Here is a 26,786-nt window from a genome sequence, read left to right as displayed (position 1 = left end):
GCGGTGTACACAGCCTGGAGCAGGTCACATGACAGTGCGGCTCACCTGTCCGGTTACCTTCCTTCTCCTGCTGCTCCGGAGTCACCAGACTGACTGACTGACCATCTCCGTGACTAATAGCTGGGTTTTCTTCTAAGTAAAAGTACATTGTTTTGAATATATTTTTCCTGCATGTCCTTCCCCTATAAAGCGACTCTGTACCCACAATCTGACCCCCCCCCCCCAAACCCCTTGTACCTTCGGATAGCGGCTTTTACTCCCAAGATCTGTCCTGGGGTCTGTTCGGCAGGTGATGCAGTTATTGTCCTAAAACAATATTTTTAAACTGGCAGCCCAGTGTCAAATGGGAGTATCTGTGCCCTAACCTTGCACCACTCCTCTGTCCCTCCTCACCATTAGGAATGCCACAGGAACATTTTCTCCATGCTGAACATTGCACAGGTGTCTTAACGATCCAGCCCATGTGCCGTGCTGACACAGTTGGGGAATAGGAGGCAATCTGCCTGGAGCATTCCTAATGATGAGGAGGGCGGGGAAGAGGGACGGAGGGGTTGTGCCAGCCCAATGCATACACAATGTAAGCCACGCCCGTTAGGCATAAGGCTGCAATTTTAAAATACCTTTTTTAGGACAATAACTGCATCACCTGTCAAACGGACCCCAGGACAGATCATGGATTAGAAACAGCTATCTGACGGTACAAGCGGTTCGGGGGGTCAGATTGTGGGTACAGAGTCGTTTTAATGCTGGCAGTCCACAGGAGTGTGCCACCCTGCTGTTATACACTTTATGGTGGTATTTGTTCCCAATGTGGAAAGATTTTATGGTGTACTGCCTAGTGACATTTGGTGCTGCAACAGGGTATTATGTGAATGCTGGTATGTGCCCCAAATGGGGGTTATATGGAGGTTGGAGCCCTGACATCATTATGGATGGGGGGGGGGGGGGCTGAGGTCCGGGCATCATTATGGATGGGCCGGTGAAGTCCGGGCATCATTATGAATGGGGCGGTGAGGTCCCGGCCTCATTATGGATGGGGTGGTGAGGGCCCGGCCTCATTATGGATGGGGCAGTGAGGTCCGGGCATCATTATCGATGGGGCAGTGAGGTCCCGGCCTCATTATAAATGGGGCAGTGTGGTCCGGGCATCATTATGGATGGGGCGGTGAGGTCCGGGCATCATTATCGATGGGTGGTGAGGTCTCCACATCATTATGGATGGGGCGGTGAGGTCCCGGCTTCATTATGGATGGGGTGGTGAGGTCCTGACATCATTATGGATGAGGCGGTGAGGTCCAGGCATCATTATGGATGGGGCATTAAGGTCCAAGCATCATTATGGATGGGGTGGTGAGGTCCTGACATCATTATGGATGGGGCGGTGAGGTCCAGGCATCATTATGGATGGGGCGGTGAGGTCTCCACATCATTATGGATGGAGCGGTGAGGTCCAGGCATCATTATGGATGGGGCATTAAGGTCCAGGCATCATTATGGATGGGACGGTGAGGTCCAGGCTTCATTATGGATGGGGCGGTGAGGTCCCGGCTTCATTATGGATGGGTTGGTGAGGTCCTAGCATTATTATAGATTGGCAGGGGAGTAGTGTTGAGTGGCTTTGCCAAACTGTGTGAGAAGTTAGATGCTGCCCTAGGACTGCCAGGAAAACAAGGTTATGGTTGTTTCTAGGACTCACTAAGGCTGCATCCAACTTCTCCAGCCACTGGGGGTCAAATGGCGAGTGTTTGCGTTCAGAGAACATGGCAGAACCTGAACAGTTCTGCAAATCTGCTCAACTCCCAGGACTGCATCCAGCTTTTCCGAAGTACATGACAGCAGATTTAAATAGCAGCAGCCCAATAAGCCGAGGTAACAAATTGCTTTATTTCTTTACAACTGTAAATTTACTCATCTCTCCTCCTGAGGCCGCAGCATCATTATCGATTGTTTTTTTTTGGGCCTCAGCTGGCCAAACAGTTTTTTGGCCACCTAAAGACCCTATTCCACAGAACGATAATCGTCCCGTGGTGTTGACAACAATGATCAGCCGACATCATTCATGTCGGCTGATTGTTGCGTCGTTTGTCTTTCAAACATGTTGAAAGACAAACAACTGATACAGCAACAATCTGCTGCCGTCGCTCCGTGGAATAGGACGCTGCTGTATCCTATGGGCTGCCCGGACGATCAACGATCCCCTGGGCAGCCCCCCAGACTCACCCACTCGCTGCTGCCGCCGCGTGGAGTAATGGGAGCATCAAGCGGGGAACAAGGAGCAAACGAGCGCTCGTTGCTCCTGTCAGTTAGCCCATGGAATAGGGCCGTAACATCCGAAAAAGTGTGGAAATCAAAAATTCTATCTTTTAAAACTATGCAGCATGTCACAAAACGAGCCTACACACAGCTCCATAGATGAGACAATGTTACAGGGATCACTGTACCCTTAATATAACATTACCTTTATTTTATGGGACAGTAGCGTTCCTCAGCTACTAAATACAATAAGTGATAAAAATAAATAAAAAAAATTAAAATGACCCAGAAAATAGTTTTATCTCACTGTAATACTTGCTGTGCAGTTATGTGTCAGGCAGCTATGTGATGATTACAGGTGAGGTGCTACCAGGACTTGCCACAAGAGGGCGTATAAGTGCTACCTGGATTCTGCACCCAACTATTTATTAGGTGGAGTTTCTGGCAGCCGGCTCTCAATGGATTGGACTACAGTAAGTGCTGATTGTTCAACCACCCGTTTAATATACGTTGTACAGTAGGTTACACAGTGATCACAGAATGACTGCTCATGACTTATGTAAAATGTACCGCAGGCCTTGTGGAAGCACAACACACAGTATAGGGGGTTATACACATGACACCTTCTATACAGATGGATAAGTTACCAGTAAGCTTCTTGGGTCCTGAAGTCTTTCTACAATAATTGATATTTATTGTCTGAACCAACTCATTGAGGAATCCCCTCTACAGTGTACCTATAATAATAATTTATATAATTCCAACAGATCCCTATCATTTTAGAAAACATCTGACGTCATAGTGATCAACTAAGACCCCCAAGCACTAGAATAGAGGGGCACTCTTCCTTTTCCATTCAGGAAGCTAAAGTGAGAGGTTTGTGCAGGGATCCATGTAATTTCCAGTAATTCCGCATACTGCTTGCTTTAACCAATAAGGTGCACAGTGCAGGCAGTCGATTACTTCTGATCCTTAATTCTGCGATTGGTGGGGGGGCTCAGGACCCAGACCCCCACAGATACTAAAAGTGAGATGTCAGCAGTTTGTCACGGCTTGTCTACAAATGAATAGAAGCTTTATACAGCGCCACTCTTTCACATGTTCGTTGTCTGGTATTGCAATAGGGATGAACTGCAATACTAGACAAGGGTGCAGCTGCTTCTGAGAAATGATAGAATTTCTTTTCTTTTTTCTAGAAATCATACAGACTGTATTCTCATGACGGAGTAGACCACCAAGTATCCACTCCAGAGTGGTACACCCCTACAGTGCTGAAAAGGTATGACATTGTAAAATGGTGTTTTTACAGAGAAATAAAAACCTTTTGTTGTTATCAAAAGTAGAGCGGTAGCATGCCAACACCCAGAACTAGAGAAAAGCGAACCTCGAGCGCGCTTGTGTTTGTCCGAATCAGAGCATGTGACATTTGATTACCAGTTTTTGGAGAAGTTGGATGCAGCCCTAGGGAGTTCTGAAAAACATGTGTACAGCCATAGGCAGTATCCATGTTTTCCAGAACTCCCTAGGGCTGCATCCAACTTCTCCAGCCACTACTAATCAAATGCTGCACACTCTGGGTTCGGAGAAACACAGGTTTGCTCTTCTCTAGATATCTATAGTTTTTGTTGTTGTTTCCTGGAAAACCTCTTCAAAAGAGATTCTCCAAAATAATATAGTTGCTTTCTTCCCAACACTGCACTTTGGAAGTCCTTTTAATTGATCTGAGCTGTAATACCAAACACAAATTGAAGACACGATTGGGGTGTTTCTAGCTATCCTAGCCCTTAAAGCAACTCTGCACCCACTATGTGACTCCCCCAAACCACTTGTACCCTCGGATAGCTGCTTTTACTCCAAGATCGGTCCTGGGGTCTGTTCAGCAGGTGATGCAGTTACTGTCCTAAAAAACAACTTTTAAACTTGCAGGTCAAATTGGCGTGGCCTAGAGTACCCATGCAACACCCCTGCGTCCCTCCTCATCATTAGGAATGCCCCTGGAACATTTTCTCCTATTCATCACCTGTGTGAACACTGCACATGAGCTGTATCGTTAAGGCACCTGCGCAGTGTTCTGACAAGTGATGAATAGGAAAAATGGTCAAGAGGGCGGGGAGGAGGGGCAGCACGATCCTAGGGCACAGACACTCTAGGCCACGCCAATTTGACACAGGGCTGCACGTTTAAAAGTTGTTTTTTAGGACAATAACTGCATCACCTGCCGAACAGATCCCAGGATAAATATGACAATCACAAAAGTCTGATGCTCACCAAGGCCATGTTGACATGACAAAGTATTCCACTTTGGAATATGAATTTAAAAAAAACCCTGTGTGATGCCCATTGCGGTCAATGGGAATGCACTTCATAGTTCACACTGGGTTTAACATACATGGACATGGATTAGTCCCTTAGTGTGGCGCCAACCTGCATCCAAAAGCAGGTCACATCTGACCTCTGTGTTCTCGCATGTGTATGATATCAAAGGATTGGTTTGCATTTCTCTTTTCAGGGTCTTTATACTGATGGGCTATCAGATCAGTAGAAATCTAACACCAGTGGGCACAAGTGCTGCAGCCTCTTCATTTCCTACCAGACACCTCCATCCAAGCACTACAGAGAGTACATAATATTGCATGAAGTGAATGAGATGAGCTGCAATACCGGGTATAGCTAGTAGGAAATAAAGAAGCTGCAGCACCCATGGCCCCCTAGCTAGCTGATCAGCGGGGCTCTCAGTAATACATTTCAGTAGGGAAGCCGGGTGACTAAGGAATCACACTACCTCTGTGTACACACACATTATGCTGGGTTTTTGCTGGATCAAAACAGATCAGTTATTTGACAAACACAAAAATGTGTTTGGTCGTGTTTTTTATGTTAAAATTACAGTGAAACAGAAGGAAAAACACAGTGTGAACCTCGCCTAATCCCATATGTACTCTGTCCAGCGTATGTCAGAAGAATGTGCGTTGTGCATTGGCCCTCTTATTTTAGCCCTTTGAGGACCAGGCCCAAAATGACCCAGTGGACCGCGCAAATTTTGATTTTTGTGTTTTCGTTTTTTCCTCCTCCCCTTCTAAGAGCTCTAGCACTTTCATTTTCCTATCTACATGGCCATGTAATGGCTTGTTTTTTACAGGAATAGTTGTACTTTGTAATGGCGTCTTTCATTCTACCATAACATGTATGATAGAACCTCCAAAATTATTATTTATGAAGATCTAAATTGGTGAAATTGTAAAATAGAATGCAATATGGTAATGCATCCAGCTGCTTCCTGGTCTGAGACAGGAATTAAAACGGGAAATCTCAGAGCCGCTCAGCCATTCAGCAGTAGAGACGAGACACCGCTACAGCTGGTGATTGGCTGAGCAGGCCTGCCAACGTCACGTCTCAAAGCAGGAAGCAGCTGGATGTGAGCCACAGCATATCCTACTGTGCAAAATAAAAAGCAGAAGACACAGTCTACTTTTTCCTACAATAAAAGTCAATGGTTGACGTACACATCTCTCGTCTATAAAATGTCTGTGAGTTATCATCTCCAATGTATGTGAAGAGTCTGAATCCTCAGCTCCCCTATCAGTGTATAAGGAGTCACCCAGCTTGCCCTATAGAGATACAACCAAGAAACCTCTGACCAGACTTGTTACCAACCTGACGGTATAGGACGACACAACATTGATGGGTGATTTAAGGGGAAACAGCCTACAGGTATTTCTATTTCTTTTCGTATTCTGTTTTTTATCTAATAAGTCCGACCATAACTTCACTTATGTCCCACAGTTTCCTGGCCACAAGATCATCTGTCGCTTTTGGTAAAAGGTCTTCCTCTTTGCAGTCCCCAAAATATTTCCCAGATACCCCTTCTACTTCAGGAGAGGAGGCCAGGAAGACGGACGTCTGAGCTCCTTCGGCAGGAGACTTGAAGAAAGCCCAGGAGACCACATTGAAGAGAGGTTTGACCAATACGGGAATATTAATATGCCTCCCTAAGTTGGTTCGGACTATTCCGGGGTGCAGACAGTTGACGGTGACCCCGGTGCCTTCTAAACGCCTTGCCAGTTCTCTGGTGAATAAGATGTTGGCCAGTTTGCTGCGACTATAGCCGGCGCTTCGGCTGTAGCTCTTCTCGCTGTTCAGGTCGTCGAAGTTGATCTCTCCGTATTTGTACAGTTTGGAGGAGACGACCACGATGCGGCTGGGGGCCGAGCTCTTCAGGAGACTGAGCAGCAGGTGGGTGAGGAGAAAGTGGCCCAGGTGGTTCACCCCAAACTGCATCTCAAAGCCGTCTTCAGTCTTGGTATAGGGGCACTGGAAGACCCCCGCGTTGTTTATAAGCACATCGAGTTTAGGTTCTTCCTGGAAAAGAAAATGGTAAGAAAAATTTTAATTCTTTAAATAGAAATTTCCTTCAAGATCAGCATTGTAGCAATACACAGTTTGGTTGCATTATTTTAATACTCTTCATGTTGCTCAAGGCTGTTCAGAAATATAGTAGTGCATGGGTCTACAACAGGTGTCAAAGTCACAACTGATTTGACTGATCAAGACCAGAGTGGGGCGTACAAGTATGCCAGTTTTATATTAGGCCCCACCCCCTTTTCCCCAGCAGGATTCACTAAGGGGCCTAAATCATGAGAAATGAAGAGCGGGAGGAGGCCACGCCTCCTCTCTGCCTTGTCATGCCCCCCCCCCCAGCCCACCCGTTGGGCAAGCGGGGCATACGGCAGAGAGAAGGGGCGAATCTGAACCCTCTCCCTGGTGCACGCCTCAGGCGGACTGTTCATAAATGTCCCCCCAAATATCTGACTGTAGAGTCTGATTTTTATTTATGTTTTTTAATAGAGGGCTCCATAGATTTCAGCTGTACACTTCTACAGACTCCATATAAAGTTTGGTGGGTGTGTAACGACCCTGACTGATCAAAACTTTTTATGTGTCATGTCAACAAAAAGTTTTTTGTTGTTTTTTTTTGCTGTTACAGATCTGGTTCTTGGGTTGTAAAACAGCTGTTTTTGACCGGCTTTATAGATGGAATAAAAACATTCAGATTACAGTGTAAGAACACAGCTTCCCTATACAGCCCCACTCACTAGTTTCCCCTTACTTTTACAGATCAGCTTGTTATTCAGAGTCAGATGGACGTGTTGCAATAGCAGAAACGCTTTAGTCAGCTCCACATCAGACAATAGTGTTACATGGAAAGTGCTATACCAGCAGGGTAGCCATCACATGACCCCAGCCGCTACCAACACTGTACAATGTAAGACATCCACAGACTGAGGGGGGGGGGGGTGCAGCATACACCCCCCATATAGCCTGCAGAGTACAGCAATACACCCCCCCCATATAGCCTGCAGAGTACAGCATACACCCCCCCCCCCATAGCCTGCAGAGTACAGCATACACTGAACCGTTGATTTTTTTTTTTTTTAATCAACTAGTGTGAGAAAAGTTACACAGATTTGTAATTAATGCCTACTTAAAACTCTCAAGTCTTCCTGTACTTATGAGCTGCTGTATGTCTTGCAGGAAGTGGTGTATTCTTTCCAGTCTGACACAGTGCTTTCTGCTGCCCCCTCTGGCCGTGTCAGGAACTGTCCAGAGCAGCAGCAAATCCCCATAGAAAGCCTCTCCTGCTCAATTCCCGACATGGACAGAGGTGGCAGCTAAGGAGACATCATTGTAGTCTTCCTACAACCACTTCCTAGTAATCCAAATACATGGAACATTGTCCTGTTGAAAGAAAGCTTTGTGCTGAAGATATGAGGGTCCCTATAGTGGACTGTGGTATAATGACTCCACGCTATCCACATGAGGACACCACCACTGGCCCCAATGGAGCTCCCGCAGGATACCTCCTCAGGCTGTCTGTCTGTATGGTTCTCTATGGTCCCAGGAATTAGGACTGGTCATACAGCCCGGGGGCCACTCTCCTCCTTGGTCCATGCGGGGTTGTTTGCAATGACGGAGGGCCATCACCAGTCTCCAGCAGACACAAGGTACACCCTATGGTTACCAGGGACACTGCTGGGTCACATGATGCCGCCCATTGGTCACCTGTCTACAACTCCAGACACTACAGTCCCCAGCAAATGTATATAGAAGAGGTCAGCTGTCCCTATCAGTGCACTATACATACACCTATATACCGTATACATCAGTGTTCTCCAGCTATTGCTAAGCTACAACTCCCATCATGCACAACGGCTGGAGAGCAACTAGTATACATAATACATTGCAGGTTACAGGGCCCTGTGCACACTGCGCGGTAACGCACCCTCACCACCTCCTGGCAGAAGCGTCTCACAGACTTCAGGGAGCTGAGGTCCAGCTGCTTCACCAGCACCTCCCCGCTGTCCCCGGTCTCCTCCCGCAGCTCCCTCGCCGCCTCCTCCGCCCGCTCCAGGTCCCGGCACGCCAGGATGACCCGGGCCTCCATTCTGAGCAGCTCCGCCGCGGTGGCCCGGCCTATGCCGCAGTTAGCTCCAGTGATGATCACCGTCTTCCCCCGCATGAGAGCGGAGGCCGCGGCCCGGACGCTGCCGGTGCTCATAAGTCGGCGAGCCACCAAGATGAGTCCGCCGCCCAGCGCTACGGCTGCCGCCACCATCAGCGCCGAGGAGCCGCCCGCCATGCTGGATGTGGGCAGGTCTCTGGCTGGAATATATGGAGACAAATGTCACCTGTATAGAGGAGAGAGGCGACGTCACCAATAACAGCCAATCAGAGCGCGGCTCTCATCACTAGCGCCGGCTACAAAAGGAATGAACGCATCTGATTGGTTGCTATGGGGTAACTGCTGCAGTTTACATAGCAAGAACGCATCTGATTGGTTTATCCTAGGTTGCTAAGGGCAGCTGCTGCAGGTTACATAAGAATGAATCTGATTGGGTGCTGCAGTTATATATAGAAAGAACACATCTGATTGGCTGCCCTGCTGCTGTTTATGTAGCAAGAATGGCTCACATGTGGACAGATGTGTAACATCCTAACAATAAACCCCTCCACAATGTCCACAATACTTACCACAAAGGAGAGATATGTACTTGTATCTCTTATAAAAAAAATAATAATAATAATAACAATGACAAAATGCTGTACTGTGCTATCCCTCTGTTATTCCTCCTGGAAATGTATTTAGTGTAGCCGCCCTTGTATGTAACAGCTATACTTGTGTCTGTACCTGTAGTGTATTACAGCAGTGCTTCCCAATCTTTTCCACCTCGGGGCACACCTTGGAAAAAAAAATTTCCTCGGGGCACCCCTACTAAATAATGTTCTACAAAATAAGAAAACCGTCATACAGTGACTCACAGGTGACGTCTTCTTTGATCTGAGGAGTCACTTTTCCTTATCCTCTCCTTCCGCCATGATGATTTCTTCCAGCTACTTTTCATCTCTTCAGAACCTGCAAGACAAACAATTTAGGCTCCGCACATTTCTAGCAACTTCCTTTCCTTTCTCCCTCCTGTAGGCTCCCATAGTAACTGCGCTGTTTGGTGTTATGTGCAGTAAAGCGAGTAGGAATGTGGGATGCCCCCTGTATGTAGGAACCCCTGCTGTGCCCCCTGTATGTAGGATGCCCTGCTGTGCCCCCTGTATGTAGGATCCCCTGCTGTGATGAACTAATAATGCCCCCAGAGGTGCCCCCATGAACTAATAATGCCCCCAGAGGTGCCCCCATGAACTAATAATGCCCCCAGAGGTGCCCCCATATACTAATAATGCCCCCAGAGGTGCCCCCATATACTAATAATGCCCCCAGAGGTGCCCCCATATACTAATAATGCCCCCAGAGGTGCCCCCATATACTAATAATGCCCCCAGAGGTGCCCCCATGAGCTAATAATGCCCCCAGAGGTGCCCCCTATGAACTAATAATGCCCCCAGAGGTGCCCCCTATGAACTAATAATGCCCCCTGAGGTGCCCCCATGAACTAATAATGCCCCCAGAGGTGCCCCCATATACTAATAATGCCCCCAGAGGTGCCCCCATATACTAATAATGCCCCCAGAGGTGCCCCCATATACTAATAATTCCCCCAGAGGTTCTCCTATGAACTAATAATGCCCCCAGACGTGCCCCCATATACTAATAATGCCCCCAGAGGTGCCCCCATATACTAATAATGCCCCCAGAGGTACCCCCATATACTAATGCCCCCAGAGGTGCCCCCATATACTAATAATTCCCCCAGAGGTGCCCCCATATCTAATAATGCCCCCAGAGGTTCCCCCATATACTAATAATGCCCCCAGAAGCTAATAATGCCCCCAGAGGTTCCCCCATATACTAATAATGCCCCCAGAAGCTAATAATGCCCCCAGAAGTGCCCCCATATACTAATAATGCCCCCAGAGGTGCCCCCCATATACTAATAATGCCCCCAGAGGTGCCCCCCATATACTAATAATGCCTCCAGAGGTGCCCCCCATGAACTAATAATGCCCCCAGAGGTGCCCCCATATACTAATAATGCCCCCAGAGGTGCCCCCATATACTAATAATGCCCCCATATACTAATAATGCCCCCAGAGGTGCCCCCATGAACTAATAATGCCCCCATATACTAATAATGCCCCCAGAGGTGCCCCCATATACTAATAATGCCCCCTGCTCTGCCCCTTAAAAAAAAAAAAAAACATCATACTCACCTAATCCGCGCTGTGGCTGCAGAAGGCAGCTCTACTCCTCCTCTTCGCGCTCCATCTTGCGAGCCGTGGGGACGGGACTTCCGGCAGGCGTGATGACGTCACATCATCACACCTGCCGGAGAGGTCACGTCCCGGCCTCCCATAGGTTGCTGGCATGAAGTGCCGGCGGCCTATGGGAGTGAATATAGGAGCAGGATGCTGACACTTCCTGCTCCTATATTTTGCTCACTTTAATGTTCCGCCCGCTCATAGTGCGGGCAGAACATGAAAGTGATCCGTGCATCCCGAGAAGCTGCGCGGCCGCAGCTTCTCGGGATGCTTAAAGAGACAGCACACATTTCCCACCGGGATCCCGCGGCACCCCTGGAGGGGTTCTCCCGACACACCAGTGTGCCGCGGCACCCCAGTTGGGAAACGCTGTATTACAGGGCAGTATTACTGTGGCAGAGCTGCATAACATCTATGAGAGTCTTCGTTGTAGCCAGTGCTGTTCCATGTCAAGGTCCGAGTGGTTAGAGGCAGGAGATCTATGGTCAGCAAGAACCAATAGTAAGACATGGAGCTGATGACACCTCCCTGATGTGGCATAGTATTCATCTGCATCTGTATTATGAAGACTCAGACATACACTGGTGCCTTGGATTACGAGTATAATTCGTTTCGGGACCGCGCTTGTAATCCAAATCCACTCTTAAACCAATGCAAATTTTCCCATAAGAAATCATAGAAATACAGACAATTGGTTCCAAACCCACCCAAAATGATTTATTATTCTGAATAACATGTAAAACAGATGAAACAAACATTCAGAAACAGCAGAATCTGTGATATTATAAGTTACTGTACAGTAATGGAGAGGATGGGAAATACAAGGGCGGACAGAGACTGCAGGAAGTATGAAGGAATGAGCAGGGCAGATGTGGGCACAGTATAGCAGCACTCTCTGTCTGGGGAGAGAGGGGTTACAGCTATGGAGAGATTACCTCCACAGTGCTGTCCCCTGATGTGAGCCCCAGCCTGAAGTGGATCTGCTATGATTTGGAAGGTGAGGGAGACTTCCTGGGTCAGAGTACAGTGCTGTAGACCACGCTATGCAGACCATGCCCCTCCTCCACTCGCGCCCCCACCCAGTACAGGGAGCTCTTACACCAAAGCAATGCTCTTAAACAAAGTCACAATTTTGAAAAACTGTGAGCTCTTAAACCAAAACACTCTTAAACCAAGGTACCACTGTATTTGTTGTGAGACACATGTAGGAAGATGTGTAGCCCCTTATATGTGATCTAATATGCTGTGCACAGGTTGCATCTATAGGATGTCTGCCCCTGGATCAACATTGTGGTAAAATGCATAAAATTATATTAGCCATTGCCTTAAGGCTATGGAATAGAATCAGATTAACATACCATAGGCTTATATCATATTGAAACAACAAGGTAATGATATGCCAGTCCCTTTGCACTGTGTGACAGACCTTGTAGAGGTACACGGCAAGGTCCTAAAGACTGTCCATTGGGTAAGAAGGCCTCCTGACTGCCCTGGCAAATGAAGTTGGAGGAGAGAAGGATCGGGCATAGTCCTTTAGTTCTCGGGGAGATTAGAGGAGTCTGGCAGCGGCTCAGCTATAACCTCTCTCCATTGAGACCACCTGAACACTTGGCCAAACTGAACACTGGTGGGTATGGAGGGCTTAGGACAGAGAGCTGTGGTTCTGCTGATGGGTATTTCACATGTATGGGTACATTATGGCTGGGTTAAAACAAGTGTTCTTTCTTTCAGCATAGGAGCGGAGCAACAGACACAGCAGCGAGCCCAAATCTCCTTCTTGGTGCCCAGGCTGCACTATTCTCTCTGGGATTTTTATTGGGGTTTGCAATGACCGCACCTTACAGAACCTGCAATGCAGATGTGCACAAGGCCTAATCTGTGCTGGAATAGTAGAACCTGTTTGTCATGTTAGGCACATTTTCGGGTTGCATCTACAGTGTATGTTTACAACCTGCATACGGATGGATGTGGGGGCCATGGACCAGTATGCCAGGGGGGGTTGGTGAGTCGCAGGGGGCAGGCGCCTTACTTTTGAGGGGGATGCCTTACTTTAGGTCAGTTGGGCTGTCTTATTTCAGGAGGATATATTATTTGTGGGGAAACACAGTATGTCTGGTTCATTTTATAAAGATATATATATATATATATATATATATATATATATATATATATATAAAAAAAAGTAGAGGGTGGTGCAGCACTCAATGATCTAAAAAATGTTCTGGTGCCTACCACTGTGCACCCTTGTGACCATAGGTGCTAAGTATATACAATATAGAAATCACTGTGGCACTCAAAAATATAGTGAAATAAAGAAGTGGTTTATTCGCCCAAAAACCGCAACGTTTCAAACTCACAATGAGTCCTTTTTCAAGCAGTGTTAAAGCACATATGGCAAAGGAAGTGTTTAAATACACAGCAAATCCTAATTAGCAACAAGTGTGTCCAATCATTAATCAATGTCACAAAAAAGTCAAAACAAACATATACACGTGTAGTAACAAATCTATACATATCGTGGCAAATATACAAGTGTTTACAAACATATCGTGATAATCACACCACGTGTACACCCATACACAGTGTTTCAAAAGTGTCATAAAGTTCATACAGTCAAAGGTAAAAAAGTTCATGTAAGAAGTTCATGCTAAATAGCACATTAAGAATCTTGGGGATCATCACTCACTCCGATCTTGATGTGGCCACGGACCCCGGGATGTTAGACAGCGGCGATGTAACAGACCTATTGCGCATGTGCAGGATGTCAGCCAATGAACGAGCTTGCAGGGCGGCAGCCCACGTCATAGTTGAACTGGCTGAATTAACCTTATAATTGCTGTTAGGCGGAAAAACACTGTACGTTACAGCATCAGAAAAACATTATCAATGGAGAACTTCTTCACGTCCGGTATATTACACCTGATAGCGGCCTTATCTGGACATTATCACCCGTACTGCCCCCATATTTGGCATAAATGAAACCGGAACGACTGATGCGGGCTGCTGTAACCCAGCAACACACGCAACCAATCGGTGTTCAAGGATCCCGGACTCACATAGATGTGTATCCTATACGGATCCTGTACGGATCCTATGCACTAAATCCAATGGCTCCAACACCCAGGGTTTCCAGGTTAGTGTCCCAGCCAGACTAATAAACGTGTGGACTCCAAAAACGTAGATCTTAGCTGTCCAGTGTAAAAACGCAAAGAAAACGCAAATGAAAAACGCAAGGTCTGAATGAGTGGTAAAGACAAAAATTGCCATCGTTGGGGGTCCGATCCAAGATCATCCTGTGGTGATGTTCCCTTCGATCCCAAAGTAATATTGCTTGAATATCTGAAAATACAGAAACCAAAATTAATAAATGCAAAAAAGTATTTATAATATATTTAAATGCCATATCTGCTTGGACCAACCAGGGGAGATCAGAAAAGCAATATTAGCCGTCATCCTTCAAGGGACTCTTATCCACAAATTCTAGGTGTGATCTTAAAGTCAACGTTCAGGCCATATGGTTTGAGGGAATTTAATTCAAATATCCAATAAAGTTCCCTCCTTTTTTGTTTGGCCAATCTATCACCCCCCCTCGTAGGAGCTAAGATGTGTTCAATAAACATGATACGAAGATCGTGTTCCGCATGGTTTTTGTCACAAAAATGTTTGGGTACAGGTAAATCAAGTTTCCTTTTCCTGATCGTGTACCTGTGTTGAATCAGTCGTGTTTTGACGTCCAGGGAGGTTTCCCCTACATATAGTAGGGGGCAAGGGCAGATGATGACATAGATCACCCAATCTGTCTCACACGTAATATGTTGTTTGATTGGGTATTCCTTTTGTGTAATTGGATGAATAAATCTGTCACCCCTAATTACATATCTGCAATTAATGCATCTCCTGCAAGCATAACTCCCTGGTTTCAGTGGTCCTGCCGCCCTGCAAGCTCGTTCATTGGCTGACATCCTGCACATGCGCAATAGGTCTGTTACATCGCCGCTGTCTAACATCCCGGGGTCCGTGGCCACATCAAGATCGGAGTGAGTGATGATCCCCAAGATTCTTAATGTGCTATTTAGCATGAACTTCTTACATGAACTTTTTTACCTTTGACTGTATGAACTTTATGACACTTTTGAAACACTGTGTATGGGTGTACACGTGGTGTGATTATCACGATATGTTTGTAAACACTTGTATATTTGCCACGATATGTATAGATTTGTTACTACACGTGTATATGTTTGTTTTGACTTTTTTGTGACATTGATTAATGATTGGACACACTTGTTGCTAATTATGATTTGCTGTGTATTTAAACACTTCCTTTGCCATATGTGCTTTCACACTGCTTGAAAAAGGACTCATTGTGAGTTTGAAACGTTGCGGTTTTTGGGCGAATAAACCACTTCTTTATTTCACTATATTTTTGAGTGCCACAGTGATTTCTATATTGTATATATATATATATATATATATATATATATATATATTGGATATTTATAGCCATATTAATCATTATAAAACATACAAACAATGGAAAATAATGGTGGATCCGGCACGTTGTCATTTAAACAGTTGCTGCACAATTTTGTCTGGTATTTTGGACTAATCCTGCAATAAAGGCCTCCAACCAATCCTCTGATGCAGACGTGATACCGCCAGGTTTACTGTTCCATCTTAAAGGGTTTTTACAGGACTAGAAAAAGCACAGCTTTTTTTTTTTTTTTTTCCAGACACAGCACCACCCGGTCCTCAGGTTGTGTGTGGTATTACAATTCAGCTCCATTCACATCAATGAAACCGAGCTGCAAAACGATCATGGAAGAAAGCGGACATGTTTGTTTTTAAGCCTGGATAAACCCTTTAAGAGCAAACGCTTTTTTTTCTTTTTTTGGTACATTTTTGAGGGAATCTCTAATGCAGGTGTCAATGTCAATGGAGTCTTGATGTCACCCAGCTTATCCAGGAACTGATAACTGACTATTCTAACAATATGAGAAGGAGAGAAGTACAATATACAGTATAAGTAAGACTTCAGCCTCTCCTTACTCCTGTGCATACCAAATGCAGTGACAGGTCTGCACAGTCTCCATCTAGGAGCGCAGAATTCTGGGATTTGTAGTTCCTATTGGAGAAGTCACGCGACCGTACTCGGCACATGCGCAGTACACTTTCACTCTTCGCTCGACCTAAAGTACGTCACATTAGGGGCGGAGCTTTGACTCAGCGTGTTCTACGTCTGACGTCATCAGCGTGCTGCTCACGGTGATAGGAAGCAAGGTGACCGCTCCGCTGTGCCCGGGAGAGGTGAGCCGGTGAGAGGACGGGGGTCCCGGCTTGTGCCCTACACCTGTCTGTTATCCCCCCGCATAGCGGCCTGTACCTCCTGCCAGCACTGACAGCCTATACCTGATACGTGCAGACATGCATGTCTGTGGAGCTTTTCTGCATTGCTGGTGCTGTCATGTGTATCAGCCATGGTGTAGGACACTGCTGGGGCTGCAGGGGGCGCTGTTCATACTATGATAGTGTTATAATAGCCAAGTGCCCCCTCACCCCACAGAGGACGGTGCTGCTGTCACATTGTCCTGTGTGGAGGGCAAAGAGGGAATCCTGCATGGCACTTTTTCCAGGAACAGCGCCACTCTATCTGCTGGCCATGTCTGGTATTGCAGTTCAGTCTTATACAAGTGTGACCCCAGACACAGGTCATGAATCAGGTATACGTAATGACTATGGGGGAGAAAGTCGCATTTTGCAAATCCTACATGTTCCCTTTAAGGCGTTTGTACATGTAAGCCTGTGATGTAGCCTGAAGTGGAGTAATCTCCCTATACGCACATATGCAGATGATGATCTCACAGCAGCCTTGGGTAGCAGAGATCGGAGCCCCCCTTCAATGTCCTGTGAGAACGGCGGCTCTGTAACAATGAGAGGGATCCAGGAAACCCAGTGACTGGATCCCTCCTTTACCATAATAATCTGGGTACGTCTGCTTCTGTTCTTCTACCTCCCCCTTATCCCATCACAGCTCATCTGGTCTTTGGCAGGATCCCATATACATTAGATATAAATCTGGTCATGTGACTCTTACTGCAGTGTATATAGCAGATCATTGTATTCACATTGCTTCATGGTGATGCGGATTGCTCTGGCGTGCATGAGAACAGATGCAGTGAATTGTTATAGTATTCATTCCCTATCTTCCTTCTAGGTAACGTGACATCATGGTTCTCCAGCAGCTTTTCCGCTTCTCCTCTATTCTCCGCTCCTCAGTCTCCGTCCACTTGAGGAGGAATATTGGACTGACAGCCATTGCCTTCAACAAGACTAAGGAGCTTGATCCCATCCAGAAGCTTTTCGTTGATAAAATCCGAGACTACAGGACAAAGAGCCAGTAAGTGACTGTAGGTCTTGGAGCACAATCCTCCATGATAGACAATGTAACATCAGGAAGAGCTTTATTAGAGAAAAAAACACTGGTCCTTACCTTAAAAAACAGCACCACCCCTGTCATCAGGTTGTGTGTCGTATTACAATTCAGCTCCATTGACTTCGAGCTTCAAACAGCTGAAAAACCCCCCACACCCAAACTGAGGACGGGAATGAAACATAGGAGACCGTCAGCAGAAAAAGCCCCCCTGGTTTGTCTAGTCTGCCCTTTTAGTATTTCCTTTTTTATTATCTTAGGATAGATATATGGTTATCCCAGGCAGGTTTACATTCTGTTACTGTAGATTTACCAACCACCTCTGCTGGAAGTTTGTTCCAAGCATATACTACTCTTTCAGTAAAATAATATTTTCTCACTTTGCTTCTGACCTTTTCCCCAACTAACCTCTCACTGTGTCCTTGAGGTTTTTTTTTTACTACAAACACTTCCCTCCTGAACCTTATTTAGTCCTTTAACATACTTAAAGTGACTGTATCACCAGGCCCAGGCTGACGCACTGGAGGCGGGCTGACCCACCCTTAGTGGGAAGAAACCCCAGCCCCTCCATGACATGACTCCATTAGAATCGATGGAACCCTATCATAGAGGAGATAGGGCTTTCTCCCACTAAGGATGGGTCTGCCCGCCTCCAGTGCTTCAGCCTGGGCCTGGTGATACAGTCACTTTAAAGGTTTCCATCATGTCCCCCCTTTCCCTTCTTTCCTCCAGACTATACGGATTCAAATCCTTAAAGGGTAACTATAATTTAAATAGCCAAAAAATGAAATTCCTCAAAAAAAAAATAAAACCCTTGTGTTTCCCTTAAAAAAAAAAAAAAAAAAAAAAAAGAGCCATAAACTGTGTTGATAATGTGTGCGCTCGCTGAGATATCCCCAGTTGTATGGCTCAGAAGAATAAATGAATTTTTCTCTTGGCTGAGAGAAAGTGGGCGTGGCCTATCCCCCATCTCCCTGGCTGCGTCCCTCCATTCACTGACCAGCACCTTAGCAGATGTATCACACATAGTGGGATTAGATACAGCCCCAGCATACAGTATCACAATGTAAGATTAGATACAGAGCCCCAGCAGATGGTATCACACACAGTGGGATCAGATACAGCCCCAGCATACAGTATCACAATGTAAGATTAGATACAAAGCACCAGCTGATGGTATCACACACAGTGGGATTAGATACAGCCCCAGCATACAGTATCACAATGTAAGATTAGATACAAAGCACCAGCTGATGGTATCACACACAGTGGGATTAGATACAGTCATCTGCTCTCATTACACTGTAGGATAATGTCAGCCATGGAGGTGGCGGCACCTGCTGCAGATATCTGATAGTGAATGTTATATGTACTATGGAAGGACTACAGCTGTGTTGTGCTGGGACTTGTATTCCTCCCCTTAGTGACTCACCCACTCTCCCTCATGTAGTACATTGGAGTCATGGTGGCATGTCCCCACTGGTTGAAGCACTGGGTACTTGTCCCTCCATCCATCTCCAAACACAACACCCTCAGCTCTGCTTAGTCACCTCTGTGAGGGGAGGGGGGAGAACGTGCTGCTAGGAGGTGAGGGAGAGGGGTTTGTTTCTGTCTGTCAGGGCTGTTATCTGATGCTCCTGTCAGAGTCTGTACACTAAGTATGAATTCCCAGGGAGGGGCGTGTCCAGCATGCAGAAATAACACAGAGGCAGACACAGTTCTGAGGGGACATTAAGCTTCATGTATTTAAAAAACTATTCATTTCAGCTTATTAATGTATAGTGCAAAAATTCTTATGACGACCTAAGCTAACTAATACTGAATAGTCAAAACATTTTATAGTTAACGCTTTAAGTCTTTCCTGATATGGTGCTGTTTCTGGAAGAAAGCGGCCATGTTTATCTAAACCTGGTTAACACCAATGAAGTGGTCCTCACAATTAGATATTTGTCATCCAATTTGATAGGTGCAGGTCCTATCTATGTGAAGATGGTTGTGGGGGTAGGAGCGCACCATATTGCTTTCAGAACCCCAGCTATCTTACACTGTTTCTTTATCATGCATAGGAGCAAAAGGGAGTTACAGAATCTCTAGCACTGTGAGCTATGATTTCTGTAATTTAGGAATTAAGGAAACCCTTTTAGTTAATGGTTCTATTTCTGTATTCCCATTCTTGTCTGTGGGAATTATAGAAACTGCATCTGCATAGAGCAGCTCGCCCGGCTGTGTTGTTTCTAGCCGCCCCTGTCCGCTGCTTCCAGAATAGACGGGGTCAGTGGGGCCTCACTGTACATTCAGGTACCTTCGCTTTAAGTATTGCTCATGTATAGAACGGCGCAGACGCAAGGAAGCCGCTTTCGCTGTCCTTTTTTTGAAGGACATGTATTCATGGGCCTTGGAGGACCGCAGTGCCATTGTATACATGGGCAATACTTAAAGCGAATGTACATGATGGTACATTAGCTCTAATATTGCATTGCCCCATAGATTCTGACATATTTTTTATTTCTTTGTGCAGCTCAGGTTCTGGTTCCAGGCAGAATGAGAAATCTGTGCCAATTTATTATAACGTCCGTTTATTAAAAAGTTTTTTGTAAGCAAGATGGCTGCAAAAAAATGTCGTTTTCTTTGAGATTAAAAAGATGGAAGGTGTGTGTACATGACCTCAGAGTGAAGAAATCCACAGGGCCTTATTCTGATCATCTGCAGATGTTTTGCTTTCACTAGTGCAATGTTTAATTTTTTTATTTCTTGCAATTTGAACATTGACAAAGTTTGTGTAATCTATAATTTATAGAAAGGCCGGAGGTGCTGTCGATGCCGGTGCTGAATACCAGAAAGAGCTAAATGATGACATCAGCAAATTGCAGAGGTTGTATGGAGGCGGCAATTTGGAAAAATTCCCAGACTTCAAATTTGAAGGTTTGTGTGTGATTAATATTGCTACGTATGAGAGAGAGATATACAGTGTCTATCAACTGTATCTCTATAACACCATCTATCTCGAACACCATACATGAGTGTATAATTCTATTCAAGACAAGCATGAGTCCAACAGCATCCAAGTAATAGAATAATCCAAGTGGTTTTATCTGCAAAGTGCTAATACAACATTTCAACCACGTTGGTCATTTTTTTCAAGTATGTCCAGCACGGTCAAAACGTTGTATTAGCGCTGGGCAAATAAAATCACTTGGATTATTCTATTACTTTGGATGCTCTTGGACTTTTGCTTGATTCTTAGAGCCACTTGGGATTGTGGCCACTGATGTGCATCCTTACCTGCTATCATAGTTATTGGATCTATTTGTGCTGCTGGACCCCATTGTTTCCTGTATAATTCTATTGTCTGCTGGGGATAGCATTTTTAGAATATGCTTTGTCTAGAATATTTTGTCTTGGACGAACAGAAGATGCGTCAGACTTATCACATTGGTGCACACAGGAACAACAATTGTGTGAAGAAGCTTTTTGTGTTCCTGGATAGGAACCTCTATTACATGTGCCTCTTGGAGCATCCAGCTGTGACTGCAGTTAACCTTAATGTGTTCTGCACGTCACATCCGAGTATATTCTTGAACAGAAAATTCTGAATTGAGTTTTTCTGCAAGCCCCACGCAGATGCTATCACCATGTGTTGTTATGACACCTCCCAACCTAAGTTTTGAAAAGACACCAAATTTTAGTGGCTGCAGCTCTTTGGGCCCCTTGTTCCACAGTACTATGAGCAACTTCTATATGCTCCTGATTCATTGGTGAGACCTTTTTAAAGGGGTTGTGCAGGGAGCAGAAAGTGGCTCAAACCTTCTCCTCCTGAGCGCTAACAACCTGTCTTTCCAACGTCTCTGAAGTATACCTCCCAAGAAAGAAAGGGGCAAATGTAAGGCATGTTTTCTCTTGAACACAGTAATCAGGACTTACACCTGCCCCCTCCTCTCTCTGAAGGTATACTCCTGAATATAGAAATATCGGAGGTTAGTGTGATTATTGGCTCTTTAATGTAATCCTTTTCTGAGTTACATGGACCTGGGTTATGTGCAGTTTCTGATATTGTGATCATTGATTTTTCTTCATATTTCAGAACCAAATCTGGAGGAGGTACAGAAGTGATCTGACACTCGGATCTGTCTCGTCTGTGTTTCTAGTAACTTAATAAACCATTTTGGTGATGACTTTCAGCGTTGTCTGTCTGCTTCTTTCGGTCACCAGCGTCACATGTTTGGATCACTAGTGTTGAGCAGACCTGCTGAACTGTTAAAGTTCGGCAACATTCTCCTAACCTCAACACTCGGCATTTGCCTCCTGGCAACTGTAGAAGTTGAATGCAGTTTTAAGGCTGCCAGGAAAACATACATACAACCTATGGCTGAATATATAGAATTGCTGTATAACAACTCCAAATTCCAAGATTTTTCCATTGAAATAGCTGTGTAAGAGCTACATAACTCTTTCCAGTTTCCAGGGTACATTAGCTCTTTGTATTACTTTTTATTCGGGAGGTGCTTCAGCAAAAAACAAAAATCCCTTTTTATGGTGTGTACCTTACAACATATGGACATGTTCACATGGCGTATAGGACCGACCGTTCCGTGACTCAACAACGGCCATACTTTTACGCTGTGTGAACATAGCCTATAGGTGTTAAAGTGTAACTGTCATTTAAAATAGTTTTGCAGAAATCAATAGTACCAGTGATTTTAAGAAACTCTGTAATAGGGTTTTATGTGGCAAAAAAAAAAAAAGTCTCTCTCTGCACTCAAAAAGCTGTTTTGTAAAGTCGTCTACATTACAGAGGAAAGTGAAGACTGGTTCTGCTGTGTGCATTATAACCTATGAAGGGGGGAGGGGAATGAGTGAGCAAGAAGAGGAGACAAGTAGCTGTGTGGTTTGAAGACTGGGCACATAAAACACTGGATTCATTGGTCAGAAAGGTCAGTGCTTATCTAGGAGTTTGGTGAGATAAGATTGCAGGATGATTTGCTGTGCAGAGCTGCCTTTTCTCCTCCCCGCTTACTCAACCCCCTCGACTCCTCCTTCCACCATAGACCAGAACAGAATTCCTGCTTCTTCTGAAGTGAGTACAGAAGGAAACTCTTTTGCTTAATAAAACTTATTACAGAGTTTCTTAAAATCGCTTGTGCTATCGTTTTGTATATTTCTTCATGAATACGATATCAATCGCACCAGCATCATAAATGTATCGGTTGGGATTAGATGGGATTAAGAAAGCACATTCTGTGAGGCCAAGAAAGAAAGAAATAACAGCACACTTAGGGGGAGATTTATCAAAGGGTGTAAAATTTAGACTGGTGCAAACTGCCCACAGCAACCAATCACAGCTCAGCTTTCCTTTCAGCACTGCCCAAAGCTGAGCTGTGATTGGTTGCTGTGGGTAGTGCTGGTCTGGCCTTGAAATGAGTTGGATGATAGTGTGTGTGTGTGTGTGTGTGTATAATATATATACACACACACACACACTCTCTCTCTTTAATAAATCTTGGTATGGTCCTTGCAGTTTGTGGATGATCTGCGCCCGAAAAACCTCTGATTGCTCTTTGTGGATTGGAGGATTTTATTGTTAACTTACTCTGGTGTGGGTTCACAGGGAGGCTGCACTTCTAGTCCTTCCATGCTGTTGGAGAGTTGTGCCTCTTGTTTGTACAACACTGCCAGGTGAGGGAGTGTGCATATACAACCACTGAGTTCTATCACAATCTGGCGAGTGCTGCAAGTCACTCTCTTCACCAGTAGGTGGCAGCAAACTGTCTACTATGCTGGGTTTGCACTATAGTTTTCTATTTAAATGAAACTTGGCTGGTATTGTCCTTTTTTACTTTTTGCTAGGAATCCGTTCTGCATTACGACCTTGTTTTCTACAGCAGCTTCTAAACTACACATCAGAAGTGCCTAAATTGGGAGATTAGATTGATCTAGACATGTCAGACCAGAGTAAGGTGAAGAACTTTACTCTTACGATAAACTTATATTTCATTGTTGATTAGAGTTTAGTGAACCTCGTCCGAACGCTCTGCATTTGGTTACTGGTGGCTGAAGCAGTTAGATGCACCCTGAGGGAGTCCTGAAAAAATCTATATGGTCATTGGGCACTCTATCGGTGACCAGGGCTTTCTTCACTAGAAACAAACCGATCTGCAGTATTAGGTGCAGCTGCATGTACCTCTGTATAGCAGAAGTCAATGAGAAGGATGTGTTGCTTGCCATAGTTCCCCTGGCCTTCATTGTAGTCACAAATGTAGAACCAAGGAAAAAGCAATTGTTTCATGAGCTCTTATTTAGTCTGGCTTCCCATTTTCTGATTTTCCTTTGCACAGTGCTCCCCAGACTTCCTGTCTGTTTAGGATAGCTAAACAGCTTAGTGACCCCAGAAGGGGATGCAGTACTGCATTCCTTTCCCCAACCTTTCAAGGTCTGTGTTTGCTGTCAGGGAATAAAAACACTTGTTTACATTGAGGCTACAAAACTTGACATACCTAAGGCCCCTATTCCACGGGTCGTTTAAAGGAGCAATATCGTTCTATTCGGCCGATATCGGCCGCTACGAACGATATTCGTCCCGTGGAATAGAGTGCAACGATCAGCCGACATCGTTCATGTCGGCTGATCGTTGCAGTCGCTTGTTTTTCAACATGTTGAAAAACAAGCGACTGATGTAGCAGCGATCTGCTGCAGTCGCTCCGTTGAATAGGAGCGTCGGCAGCAGATGCTGCTATATCCTATGGGCAGCCCGGACGATCAGCGATCCTCCGAGCAGCCCCTCCCGCACTCACCCGCTCGCTGCAGCCGCGTTGAATAGCGGCGGCAGCGAGCGGGGAACGAGGAGCAAACGAGCGCTAATAGCGCTCGTTTGCTCCTCCAAACGACTCGTGGAATAGCGGCATAAGGCCCGGTCCACATCACAGCTCCTACCTCCAAGTCAGTTTATGCCTATGTTTGGGTCAATGTATACACATTCTGAAACCCTGGAGCATGTTAGAATCCACGTTAAACTCATATGCGCTATTACAATGATTCGAATATAATCACTAGCTGTCTATGTTTGAGCTATTGAACTTAGTGGGGCTGGAGGCAATCCAAACACTGTTGAATTTGGAGCAGGATTCATAAATTGTGATAAGGTCCTGGCCTAAACCTATTCTCGGCTGAGTAGTGGATGCAACCTCTGGGATCAAAACCAGTGGTTCCCAACTAGGAGTAGGTGCCACAGGCTAGCCAGCTAGCATCCAGCAATATATAGTATGAAAGGCTACATGGCAGCTGATATATTTATAGACTGATAAAACATAATGGATGGAATGTTACTATGTCCTGTCTTGTAGAAACTCTTCTCAGAATACTGGACGACCATTATTAATGTCAGGAAATGCTGAACAAGCACAAGTGAATGTTATGATCTCCAGATGTCCATGTATCATATGGTGGGATCAATGTATAGTTATAAGAATCTCTTAATTGGAAAGGTCTTCTCGGTGCACAAGAAACTTGTGTCACCTCCAGAAATACCCGGCGGGTCCGTCAGATGGAGCCGTTCTTAGAAATAATGTCTCACTTTATGAATTCTGGGAACAACCAAATAGGATATGAATAGTGCGGTATGTGTAGCATCAGCATTGTATAGTCTGCATCATGTAGGCTCCACAAATATCTGTTCGCTCGGAGAGATTCTTCTGCCAAATTTACTTCCAAGTCCATATCCAGGGCTCGGATCTGTCAATCTAGAAATTAATTTATTAGTAATAGACTGTTATAGCTGCTTCGGGAGTGCAGCGAGACAGTAATAAAATATACCGCTACAGTCAGCTATATCGGGCAGGATTATTTTTTGCACAATCATTTATAGACAGCTATGCTCTCCTGTCATCAGTGCGGGGCTGCAGATTCATGATGAGAAGTGAGAATACCTCCGGACCCCCAGCTGTCACAGGATCAGGCCTCTTTGATTGTTCCCATGACCTAGGCAATGTAGAGGTCATCGCCTAATTCTGGTGACAATGTGAAAATCTCTAATGGCGCATAGCTTTGTCATGGGAATTGGTAAGTGTCATTGGTAACACCTTCCAGAATGTATGGACCTGGTTGCCTTAAATTTGGCTCTAGCAACTCAACTAACACCTAATTTTGCTGGGGGATACCTTCTTGGGCCAGACACATCTCAGGGTAGCATAAACAAGTGACAGAGAAGCTGACCACTTACATTGTTTTGTGGAGCTGATTCAGAGCTATCCTGCTGAATAACTAAGACTCTGAGCACTGCACACTAGTCCTCTCCATTAAGTCTGTTTGCTCAGTAGTCTTCGCTATTCATGAGCACCAGCTCCCTCTGCTCACTGGCTGCAGGTGTCTGTGTGTGCATATACACTGTGTGTAGGCAGGCAGCTGTCAATCAGCAGCCAGGGGCTAGAGAGAGTGGCGCGACACAAAGCTCATTCACCTGCATATTAGGAGAATGGTTGAACAGAATGATGAAAGTAATAGAAATGCTGAACAGAACAATGTATCACTAGTTTATGCTATCCTCATTTATGGCAGCATAACCCCAGTGACAGATTCCCTTTTATCAGACATATTGGGAGAACTGACTGATCCGAAGTATAGGAGATGGACAGAAAATAGCTTATTTGTTACAAAAGCAGTGCCACACATGTCCACAGGTTGCGACCATATTTCAGCTCTGGGAATGAGGATCATATACAGGAGGCAGCATCTTATTTTGTGCATCCACCTTAAAGGGGAACTCCGGATAAGGAAAACTTGTTTTCTATTAAAAGTTATATAGATGTTTCTATACAATGTATTACCATATCTGTGCGGTTCTGCCACACTGGTAGCTGATAGAAATCCAGGAAGTGAAAAAAAATGGCCCCTGTGCCAACCCACATTGTCTCCTGCTCCTTCTGCTATCCCTCCTTAGGAGACACATCTTCCATGCCTCTGTCTCACATTGTGTGTTTGCTGAGCACAGGCTGATGATGCAGACAGGGGGCGAGCATGATGTCCCAGGAGGCGGGGCTGGATCCCCCAATCCCCTAAGTGATTAACCATCTCTGACCTGCCAGAATAAGGTGCTGCACTGATTTCTCTGATTGTGCAGAAGTGTGCAGTGAAATTAGGGCTGTGTTCACACATGTTGGAGTGTCATTGCAGTACTGCAGCGTATTCACAAAGATGATGCAGTAACACAAGTAAATGATGCTAAATGGCAGAGAAGATCAGAGCCTTATTGTGGGGCTCAACTTCAAAGATAACAGATGCTTGATCATAATATGTGCGTGGAAATGAAAAGAAAAAAAAATCAAAAAGTTCTTTACTTTATTCTAATATCAGCGTTACAGGTAGAGAATACAGCGTGCTGTGTGGTGTTACAGATAGAGAATACAGC

At 45.3% G+C, this 26,786-nt stretch overlaps 2 protein-coding genes and 1 long non-coding RNA gene across 3 annotated transcripts; 2 read left to right on the top strand and 1 right to left on the bottom strand.

Annotated features, from left to right (window-relative positions):
- The first annotated feature begins 9 nt into the window (after positions 1-9).
- On the top strand, positions 10-6,626 carry LOC138768007 (uncharacterized). Its single transcript, XR_011358908.1, has 3 exons — positions 10-142; positions 3,450-3,532; positions 6,037-6,626. It is a non-coding gene; the product is annotated as an uncharacterized lncRNA (long non-coding RNA).
- RDH14 (retinol dehydrogenase 14) lies at positions 4,800-8,933 on the bottom strand. Its single transcript, XM_069945983.1, has 2 exons — positions 8,534-8,933; positions 4,800-6,612 (listed from the first exon to the last, which is right to left on the bottom strand). The coding sequence occupies exons 1-2, from the start codon at positions 8,888-8,890 to the stop codon at positions 5,995-5,997; spliced, it is 975 nt and encodes a 324-aa protein (XP_069802084.1). The 5' UTR covers positions 8,891-8,933; the 3' UTR covers positions 4,800-5,994.
- A 7,234-nt stretch (positions 8,934-16,167) lies between these two features.
- On the top strand, positions 16,168-21,561 carry ATP5PF (ATP synthase peripheral stalk subunit F6). Its single transcript, XM_069944962.1, has 4 exons — positions 16,168-16,266; positions 17,174-17,356; positions 20,187-20,311; positions 21,471-21,561. Exons 2-4 carry the CDS (start codon positions 17,187-17,189, stop codon positions 21,497-21,499), a joined length of 324 nt encoding a protein of 107 aa, XP_069801063.1. The 5' UTR covers positions 16,168-16,266; positions 17,174-17,186; the 3' UTR covers positions 21,500-21,561.
- The last annotated feature ends 5,225 nt before the right edge of the window (positions 21,562-26,786 follow it).

Source organism: Dendropsophus ebraccatus, chromosome 11 (assembly GCF_027789765.1).
Source record: "Dendropsophus ebraccatus isolate aDenEbr1 chromosome 11, aDenEbr1.pat, whole genome shotgun sequence".
Lineage (NCBI taxonomy): Eukaryota > Metazoa > Chordata > Amphibia > Anura > Hylidae > Dendropsophus > Dendropsophus ebraccatus.
The sequence above is the reverse complement of the archived record's forward strand: the minus strand, read 5'-3'. Positions and strand labels throughout refer to the sequence as shown.

What these genes read in the sequence shown, in the direction of transcription:
- RDH14 (XM_069945983.1), bottom strand. Translation starts at nt 8,890, where the DNA reads ATGGCGGGCGGCTCCTCGGCGCTGATGGTGGCGGCAGCCGTAGCGCTG. An exon ending in TCTGCCAGGAGGTGGTGAGG is followed by an intron (nt 6,613 to 8,533) that starts GTGCGTTACCGC and finishes TTTCTTTTCCAG; the next exon opens with GAAGAACCTAAACTCGATGT.
- ATP5PF (XM_069944962.1), top strand. Translation starts at nt 17,187, where the DNA reads ATGGTTCTCCAGCAGCTTTTCCGCTTCTCCTCTATTCTCCGCTCCTCA. An exon ending in GACTACAGGACAAAGAGCCA is followed by an intron (nt 17,357 to 20,186) that starts GTAAGTGACTGT and finishes TATAATTTATAG; the next exon opens with AAAGGCCGGAGGTGCTGTCG. An exon ending in CCCAGACTTCAAATTTGAAG is followed by an intron (nt 20,312 to 21,470) that starts GTTTGTGTGTGA and finishes TTCATATTTCAG; the next exon opens with AACCAAATCTGGAGGAGGTA.